The following is a 9919-nucleotide window of genomic DNA, read 5'->3' on the forward strand; positions in this document are numbered from 1 at the left end:
ATGAGAGTCAGGAAAAATGCGACGAAAGGGGCTTAGAGTTTTATAATGTAGACTCCACGGGGACTTTCTCCCCTCCAACTTTTTGAACGTGCTACCAGCATTGCTGATATAATTTTCTGACGCCTTTTCCATTGGCTTATGCTCTGGGTTACTAAATACCTAAAGGCATAAGTAACAAAATATTATATTTCCTATCACCCAATGCAACATTTTTAATGATATTCTGTTTCGCCAATGACAACCTAAATCATTACAACAAATTGAAATAGAACCATGGAACAAAATTTTAAAATTCAAGACTAAATCATTATGTTGCTAAAAACTGACACCGGTCCTAGAATAACTTAGTCATTGTAAGTTCCAGGTAACAACGCGCGGGAAATCGTCGCTGTTCTCCATTTTAAACTTTTGATGAACGAGCCAAGACCCTTTGAAAATTAAAACACTTTCACTAGTATCAGAAGAAAATGAACTACTGCAAATATAAATAACGCTTACTTTGGGAAAATAATGATGTATTATTGAATCGGAAGTGAAATATCAAAATTATAAACACTCGCTACATTCTTTAAAGGGAATATAACCTCTGGTATTTTGGTCGCCCTCCAACCGTTTCGCTGTTGGCCGCTTCCTCCTATGGCTTTAGAGGCATTGGCGCTGCTTAGTGGTTTACTTGAGAGGTAATCCTTAAAATTGTGGGGTCTTCCATACAGATCGCGTTGGAGGTTATTTTCCCTTTAGAGTACTTCTTTTTGATTTTGAAACTTAAATGCGTTTACGAAAGTTACTATTGCCATCAAACTAACCTGGCATTTACCGGCGAAGACTTTAGGAAGGGAATAGTCTTTCCTTCCAAAACTTTCGATTACACTATCACTGTCACAGATTTTACTTCGCAGAAATCGTTCAGTGTCATACTTATTAGTACTATTCGATTGATGCTATAAGTAATATAAGATATAAGCTAAGGAAATTTCACACAAAACAAAGGCAAAGATACAGAAGCTAATGGTTTTTTGTTAGGAAACAGTATATATTTTTTTGGTTATAATTATTTCATACACAATCCTTAAAGAGGGATACACTTCAAGATAATGCTTCATGAACATCTTAGCGCCTTCTCTCAAACACTGCAAAAGTTTCAGGGCTTACGGGAGAAAATTTTATGCGAATGCCAAATAAATTTGTAAATTTGACAAAATCAAATATTAAAAATGTTTAAATAAAATACTCGGTTTTCTGAAATTCATTATTTGGTATTTCAGAAAATTAATAACTAAGCTTCGATCTGCCGGTGCGAATAGTAAACTCGAAAATTAACTTCATAATTTAGTCGTATCAAATAGTGGCAATATCTTATACGGTCCTACTTCAAGCTCGTTTGACGTCAACTTCACCACGGCCAACTTTGATCTCTCGCGCTACAGCGGCCATCTCATTCGTTGACGTTTCTGTGTTAACCTATGTGCAAAAGCTGCGTATGACGTGAGCGCCCCTAGCGGATTGTTATTTTTTGAATAGTTTTTACATTGAAGCCAATATAAAAACCGAGCGTGGCGCTGAACTCGTACACGTTATAGTACAGTTTATAGGGGGGAAATTCCTTGCTCGCTAACAGCGCGTGATCAAAGTTGGCCGTGACTTTACACTTTAAACATAGTCACCCTAAAAATTGGCTGGGTCCGGAAAACTGTTGGTGAGAGACATAGCCTGTCTTAGGGCAAGGCGAACGAGGCGACCGCCTAGGGTCCCGCGGTAAGCGCTGCCTTCAGGGGCCCTGAGACGATTCAATGATTCGAATTTGATTCCGGGTAAGCTTTTATGATTCGAACTCGATTCCAGATTCCGAAAAAAATTAAGATTTTCAGTCAGATTCCTGTAATTTGGAATATGGGAATCAGGTGTATAGCAATTTTATGAATTTGTTCACCGAGCGAGCGAACCATATTTGTTTAGAACATTTCCTCGGCAAATTTGTTATGGGGGAAAGGGGCCCCGCTTGCCCTAACGCCGGCCATGGTAAGATAAAACAATTTATCGAAGGTAGAAATCAGATCCGACTAAATATGCACGCCGATTGCAATAAAATGTCTCAGTCAAATAAAAAAAGTGTAGCCAAGATAAACCTTTCCTTCGCTTAGCTATTATTGGAAATATGAAATTTTATTGTTGAATGGTTTTGTTTTGAGCCTGAGGGGGCCCTTTTCGAACTCGGGGCCCTAGGCCCTGGCCCAACGAGCCCAATGGGAAAGACGGCACTGCCTGCCCCTTCTCGTTTAAAATCCCTTGGTATTCAGCCTGTTGACTTGCGTCATAAAATCAATAACCTCTGTCTGTTACATAAATTCTTTTACAATAATTTAGATCTTAACTTTATTGAATTTTTCACCCCTAAATTCAATTCCCGTACTCGTGGCCATTCTTTAAAATTGTGTAAACCGCGCGCCGCCTCTACTACTCGACTGAATTCTTTTCCCATAGTGTTATTACCGATTGGAATGCTTTGCCATCAAATATTGTTACACAATCTAATTATCACAAATTCCGCTATTTTTTATCTGAACATTTACCTGCCAGGTCATGATCTCATAATTATTTTTTATTTTATTTTTCTCCTTTGTTCATTGTTTTCTTAATGTTGGCTTTGCTTTTTGCTTTTAATTATTTGTAGATATCTCATTATTATAGCTACTATTATAATTTTTTTTCTTACTTTTATGTAATTTTTTATATTTTATTCATTTTTAATCCCGCGAGTTTGTAAGTCTACGCCATTGAGTTGGGAATATTAATCTAGAGGTCCAATCAAAACGTCGGATTTCAGTATTTCGCGAAACAAGTTTTTAAAAATAAGAATACTGTCGTCTGCTCCCATCGGCGTCCCAAATAACGAGAAAACGTTATCATTCTACCCGTGGCGCCGTCTATCTCTCAATGGTTCCTTCAAATAAGACGCGTTTTCAAGCAAAAAGATTTTTTTTCTTCAAAATAATGGATGGCGCCACGGGTCATATGATAACGTTTGATCGTCATTTTAGAGCAGACGGCACATTCGTATTTTTCAAAAACTTGTTTCGCGGGGAGCAGATTTGATTGGATCTCTAGATTAATATTCCCAACTCAATGGTCTACGCATAAGTCGGCCTATGCGGCTTTGTAGATCATGGAACCAGCTCTCAGTAAAATATTCCCCAAAGTGACTAACTTATGGACAATATTATAAGGTGGTTTTTTTTCGCTTGTCCGGGGACAAAAAGTGTAAACTTTTTACCCTAAGACGTTTTATTCGCCTGTTCTCGGGTTAAGATTTACCCTGTCCCGAATTTTGTTCGCTTGTTCCGGAGTATTAGGGTTACACTTTTTACTCCTCCTCGAAAGGTGGTGTAGAGGGAGTAATCTAGTTTTGTCGTCTGCTTAAATTTCGTTGCACGAAAATATGACGGGAAACTTTTTGTAAATAACCTTTAACCTTAACTACTCCCTTCCTACTCCAACTCGTTTTTTTCGTCAAGACAGAATTGAAGTAAAATGACGTCATATGGCTACACTTTTTAACCTTCTCAAAAAACCCAGAACAGGCGAAAAAAACCACCTCTACTGAAACCTAGATTTGTAGCGGCTAAAGCAGACGCTATTAGTATTTCGTCGTCGTTATTTGTCAATTTGACTTTATAAATTGTGATACTGGTATTGGAATAAAGCTTTTGCATCTATTTCATATATTTTGAAAGGTTTATTTAAGAAAAAAGTTCATATGACTTTTTAATTTGTGCGTAGCAGACGCTAGATCATAGGCACTAGCGCCGTCAATTAATTAAGGTTCATACCTAGTGACTTACCGAAAAACCTAGGTAAATTTTTTCTTTTTCTGAACTCTCATAAATTTCCCGGATTTTTACTAAAACTAGGGAATTTCCCTGACTTTCAGTCGCCAATTTAATTTACCTGATAATTCCATCTGTATGAACCCAGTTATTGATCAACTTGCAAGACATATTTAATTGGATACACTTCAAAACATTTTAATTGACCGATTTAAAAATTACGTTTTAGCGCGTGACAGTACCTGTACATTATGAGGTATAGCATGCTTATTTACCTGCTTCTATACCATAACATGGCGGCGTATTTTCACGCGCAAAATGAATTTTAAAATCCCCCAATTGGATAAACTTTAAAACATTTCCATTGATCACCAAATTTGTCAATGAAAGTTGAAAACAACCCAATTTACATGCACTGCAATATTTTACTTTTGCTATACTTCAAAAAAGCAATTATATAAAATTAATTAAGAAATCTCATATTTAAAAGTTACAGAAATGGAATTATAATATATTATCATACAACACTAAAAACCTAGCCAAAGTATTTTTGCTCAAGATAGTCAGGACTCGTAGTCTCAATATATGAAACTCAGTATTGAGGAGGCTCTTGTAACTCTTTCAGTTAGTTTCCTTTAATTTAAATCACATTAATATTTAAAAAGAATATAAAATGAGTTATAGTGTTTTCCATGTGACTGCTCTAGAGCTCTCTAATCAACATATTACGTTCCATTTGCGACTCCAATCAAGATTGTGTTCCATTTCCTGCTCTTCGGTGCTTCGAGATCACCCAAAACCAATAGAGATCGAAATACGAGCAAATTTTAGAGTATTCCTTTTATATTTTTAGGCAAAATGGCAGACCAAGATGCAATAAATCAAATTACTAGCAGACAAAAAACGACAAAGTACAGGCATATGTTCATGGAATGTTCCATTTGAGGTTTTACTCTAGTTGATCAGGGTGAGATCTAAGACGTCAGAGACACATTCGGAGGGAAGCTTGAGCAATCAAATGGAAAACGCTATTATTTAACTAACGAGGAATATCCATGACTATTTCTTCCAGTGACAGGTGGTCATTGAAATCGAATTCAACTTTCAAATCACTTAAAGCTACAAGAAAGAAACATCAATTATAAATTATTCCAAATAATAGAACAGAATTTAAACTTACAAGATATGTTTTCAATATTATCTAGTGAAGTCTGTTCGGTACAATTTATTGAAAAATCCTTTATGTCTTTCATATAAATTCATCACTTCAGTTTTCAGATTAAGAAAAATGTCTGGATCAATTTTTTGCATCGGACCAGAAAATTGGTCCTTAACAATAATATTTTCCAACGGGGGATTCTGCGCTGCGTGATTAGACCCGACAGTGATGTCATTTGAGGCAAGATTCATAGTGTTTACGCCCATTTCATTTAAATCTAATAATAATATTTTGGTAGTATTGTATACTACTTCTTCCTTCTTAAGCGAAGAAGTCTTCGTATTATTATTATTATTATTATAATTATTATCTACTATCAAATTAACTTTAGGAGAATTCCTGCAACCTGGCAGATTTTGTGAGCTGGTGACAGCTTCCAAATTGCCAGTGCAGTTAAAAACTCTCCCATAGTCATTATTGAGAGTATTTGGGATCAATTTGAACCGCTTCTTATTATCGGGCAATGGATCATCAGTTATTCCAATAGATTCGCAAATCTGCTGCAAGCAGTCAACTGAATGGGCGCGTTTCTTGGCAACTTTAGTTTCTCCATTGGTATAGGAATTTGGACCTGCCAATGGTGAAACTGGAGCACTTCTCGAAGTTTCAAATTCATAATCATCACCATCTTCATCACCCTCATTTCTACCAGGCCCAATAGGCCACTGAGGCTTCATCTTATTGCCTACAAAAAGAGAAGAACATTTATTACAAGACCAATTTTAAAAGAAACTGTTAAACTTACAAGAAAAAAGAATATATTTATAATGTTCCCTACGCTCAACCCCAAAGTCTTTTAATTTATTGATGTTTTGAAACTTCCCATCAGGAATGCAACGACATTTCAGTATGGAGTTAAAAAAAGTGGAACGAGATTTGGTGAATTCTTTCGTTGTCTCAGGTTTTGGCCTTCCCTTATGCAAATCATAGTCCTAAAAATGATAAAATGGTTTAATGGGTATTTGGTGCAAACTGATTTAAATGTTACACATACCATAAAAACTTCAAATTCATCTTCTTTAACTTCCATTAAGTAGTTTTTTTGGCTCATCGCTTTTACGGCAATGATATAGCCGTTCAGAGTTTCTTTCACAACGTACAACTTTTCCCCATACGTCTTTCTTTCTATACTCCGTTTCAAGAATATCCACATTAAACTCCTAGGTTAAACAAATTTGGGTTATAAAAATTAAAAAATTGTCACTGTATTCCGCGTCATATGCTAAGTTCTAATTCCACCAACTTTTTTGATCGGGATACCATGACGATTATCAATAACTTTTAGTCAAGAGTGAGCTAGAGTCGTTTGAATTTAGCAAAAAACCTGTAATGAAACATAATAAAGCTTTTCTAATAAACAACCGTACTACAAAGCGGTATTATTATGATAACAAAACGCAATATTACTTTATTACGTCAAGTTGGTAATTTCACTTTTGAAGCATATCACAAATAAGTTCCGCGATTACTTTGAAGAGCAAACAACACTGTTTTAAAAAAAATTCCCATTGACCACGTCACCGCGTGCGCATTGGCGCGTTATTCTGCAGTGCTAGTCGTAAATAAAACTAAAGCTAAATCGTGATTGGCGGATTCGGGTTATCACGAGCTCGAAGGGAAAACACCAAGTTTGACTCATGCCTGTAATTAACGGTTTACTGATACTATTTCTAACGATGTCCGTCAACTTAGCAAATTTGTATCGTTTGACAACAACATACCATCGACAAACTACTACAGGACTCGTAATATACGCCTCCAAAATTTCGCCCGCGTACTGTCGCGGTAAAATTTTTCACGACAAGCAGCGCCACAGATGGAGTTCTTTCGAGTTAAAAATTCAGTACAAGATGGCAGCCGCCTTAGAGCAAAGATAATACACTAGATTCGAAGTCACGGCGTTTCTCGATAGCGCGTTTTCTCGTGAGCCTTTTACTGAGTTCGCGCCGGAAGTCGGAAAAATCGGGCCCCATAGCATCGTGATAAATAAGGAATTTAACCAAGATTATATTACTCACCTTTAGTTTTCTTTCGATTAGAAACATTTTTAGAGCTACAGGCATGATCCATTATTGTTTTGAAACAATATAATGCAAAAATATCTGGTATCTTAAAAACCGCGAGTCAAAAACTACGGCGCAATTTTCACTAAAACTTTACGTTTTAACAAAGATAATCTAGACTACGTACCCTAGATTGGAAATGCGGCGAGATTCCTACGGGCTCCCGTCTAACCTCGCGATTCCCTAGTTGCGGGGGGCAATGTATTAGCGAGGGGGTAAAAAGTCTGAAAAATTCAGTTCGGTTCAGTTTTAAATCTCGTAAAAATCGGGACTGGAGGACGAGGCCCGAGGTGTTTCAGCGTAAATTTTCTTTATTTTACTGATTGGAATTTTATTTTACCAAGGTGTAAACTAAATATGGGAAAATCTTGCCAATTCAAAAGTTGTAAGAACTATCACAATCATCTTTAATCATAAGTTGGATTAAATTGAAATTGTAGCGAAGTTTATTAATAACGTTGGTGCCTTCAATTGTAAATATGGACAAGTAGGCCTAATGGAATGCTTCATTTGTCATCATTTTTTATTGGATTTACCTTGATTAGAGATCGGCGTTTGAATAAGAAATTATCCAATTAATTATTTTTATTCATAACCGAAAATTATTCAAAAAATATACGAAAAAATCGATTATTTTTGTATGTTAAATCGTTGTTTATTCGTATAAAGTGTTCATAAAAAAACAGTAAACCAAACTTTTTATGGTTAATCGAAATTTTGCCGGTTAATTTATTCGTTCCGCCGACCTCTAGCCTTAATTTTTTTCTAAGCAAAGCTGTTTAAAAAGAATAAAAATATAGAAAAACATTTGAAATTAAGCATTTAAAACTTATTTTTACAAAAGGTAAATCAGGAGATTCAATCTCTTCATTGGGCAAAGATATTAATTTTGAAGCGTTTTTTAAAGTTTACCCCTGAAATTATATTTAAAAGAAACAATTTATGACTACATCGATGATAATTAAAATTGTAATACTACCAATTCGGCTTTATAGATTCGGGTTGTTTCTTTTGACAATAAGCGTGATCTATTTTTAGCCCGAGGCCCGAACGAGGACACGAGGTCCATATATCGAAGCAGACGAACCTGCTGAAACTTTTCAGACTAAACTTCCACCCCCACCTCTCCCACTAGGGAATCGCATGAGACAACGCATTTCGCGTACGTTTCTACCCCCTGGTTTTAACTAGATGTCGGTAGCCCTGCCAGCTCCATGGAGGCAGTTTTTTACGACTTCCGCCGGGAACTTAGTAAGAGCCTGCGTTACGTGCAAGGAGCTTGATTTCCAATCTAGCGTCCGTAGTTATATTATCTTTGCTTAGAGATAGAAAAGAAATAGAGGTACTATTGTATCTGGCGAAGTTGACCGCGAGTGCCGACCCCCTTTTCGCCCCTTTTCTATCACTATGGAGATAGAGCTTCGTTTTTTAAAAGGTAAAACTGACATAGTACAACTGCCAAATTGAATTTTAATAATGTAATTAGTGTAGCTATAATTATTATTATCTTTTCAATCAATTATCTGTGAATCTGTTGAAAAACTATCTGATGCTTTAAATAGTCCTCATAACATATGTAACATAATTACCTTTATTCCATTCAAAAATCTTCACTAACGGTTTGTTTCACCACGAACCAGTAAAAAGGTGGACTACGTTAGATTTTAAACTTTTAATTTATCCTAGTAATTTTGGGAGTCACACTATTGGATAGTAATATATTTATTTAAGCCAATGGAAAACCTCTAAATTGATAAGGAATTTTTTGCGTCGGAATTTTAGGCAGCGAAATGTAGCTTTATTGAAATTTATAAACTCGTTCGGTTTGTGCGGATGAAGTTAAATAATGAGTAGTTTAGAAAAAGAAAAGGTTGGGGAAAATGACCAATACGGTTCGGTTCAGAGATCACTTTCCGAAAATGGAACAAGTCGTCGAAGTGGGATCAGAGATAGGCAAAAACCAAATTTCCGAGCTTGCGCTCTTCTCTTTCACAGTGAGTAGTTCGAGCCCACGCTCGCGCTCATCTCTTTTAGTACAAGAGAGCGAGCCCACGCCCGCGCTCATCTCTTTTAGTACAAGAGAGCGAGCCCACGCCCGCGCTCATCTCTTTTAGTACAAGAGGGCGAGCCCACGCTCGCGCTCATCTCTTTTAGTACAAGAGGGCGAGCCCACGCTCGCGCTCATCTCTTTTAGTACAAGAGGGCGAGCCCACGCTCGCGCTCATCTCTTTTAGTACAAGAGGGGTAGCCCGCGCTCGCGCTCTTTTAAGAGGAAGAGCTAAAGCTCACGGTCTGCTCGTAATGAGAAGCGCCCTCTCTCAGAGGCCGATAGATTCTGGGAAATTCACATTCAGAAAAAGCACCACGTGATGTGATTCGTGAAGAAAGACGGGAATCAATTGTTTAAAATTTCGCTCTCTGAGGGCGGCGCTGAAGCTTGCGCTCGAGCTCTTCTCTTTTATCTCAGAAGCTGAAGCTCGTGGTCTTCTCTTTTTTTTCAGAGGCTGAGCTCGTGCTCGCGCTCTTCTCTTTTTCCCCGAGGAGTGGCGCCCGCGCTCTTCTATTTTTTGCCGAAGAGTGGAGCTCGCGCTCGCGCTCCTCTCTTTTTTCCCGAAGAGTGGAGCTCACGCTCGCGCTCTTCTCTTTTCTCCGGAAGAGTGGAGCTCACGCTCACGCTCTTCTCTTTTTTCCCGAAGAGTCGAGCTTACGCCCAAAAATAGCTCTCGGACTCTTTAGAGCCCAGAGTCCGCCGATCTCTGAGTGGGATATTCCACCATCGTTTTTTAAACCCATACCTAGTCTAGAAGAGTTAG

General features: G+C 37.4%; 1 protein-coding gene across 2 annotated transcripts; it reads right to left on the reverse strand.

Moving 5' to 3' along the window:
* Positions 1-3979: 3979 nt before the first annotated feature.
* On the reverse strand, positions 3980-6596 carry LOC149927071 (uncharacterized). 2 transcript variants are annotated; one of them, XR_016473846.1, is made up of 7 exons: positions 6451-6596; positions 6287-6367; positions 6038-6203; positions 5789-5975; positions 5005-5728; positions 4869-4943; positions 3980-4457 (listed from the first exon to the last, which is right to left on the reverse strand). XR_016473846.1 is itself a non-coding variant. In XM_090158656.1 (6 exons), the coding sequence occupies exons 2-5, from the start codon at positions 6304-6306 to the stop codon at positions 5022-5024; spliced, it is 1080 nt and encodes a 359-aa protein (XP_090014782.1). In that variant the 5' UTR covers positions 6307-6367; positions 6451-6596; the 3' UTR covers positions 3980-4943; positions 5005-5021. The 2 variants fall into 2 exon arrangements, 1 of the variants encoding a protein (XP_090014782.1); XM_090158656.1 differs by having other exon boundaries at positions 3980-4943.
* Positions 6597-9919: the final 3323 nt, after the last annotated feature.

This window comes from Leiobunum rupestre, chromosome 9, assembly GCF_980474605.1.
Source record: "Leiobunum rupestre chromosome 9, qqLeiRupe1.1.hap1, whole genome shotgun sequence".
Taxonomy (NCBI): domain Eukaryota; kingdom Metazoa; phylum Arthropoda; class Arachnida; order Opiliones; family Sclerosomatidae; genus Leiobunum; species Leiobunum rupestre.

Coding starts and splice junctions, on each gene's coding strand:
- LOC149927071 (XM_090158656.1), bottom strand. CDS start 6,306: ATGGTATCCCGATCAAAAAA. Junction 6,204..6,286: donor ATGGTATCCCGATCAAAAAA/GTTGGTGGAATT, acceptor TGTTTAACCTAG/GAGTTTAATGTGGATATTCT. Junction 5,729..5,788: donor TAAATATATTCTTTTTTCTT/GTAAGTTTAACA, acceptor CTCTTTTTGTAG/GCAATAAGATGAAGCCTCAG.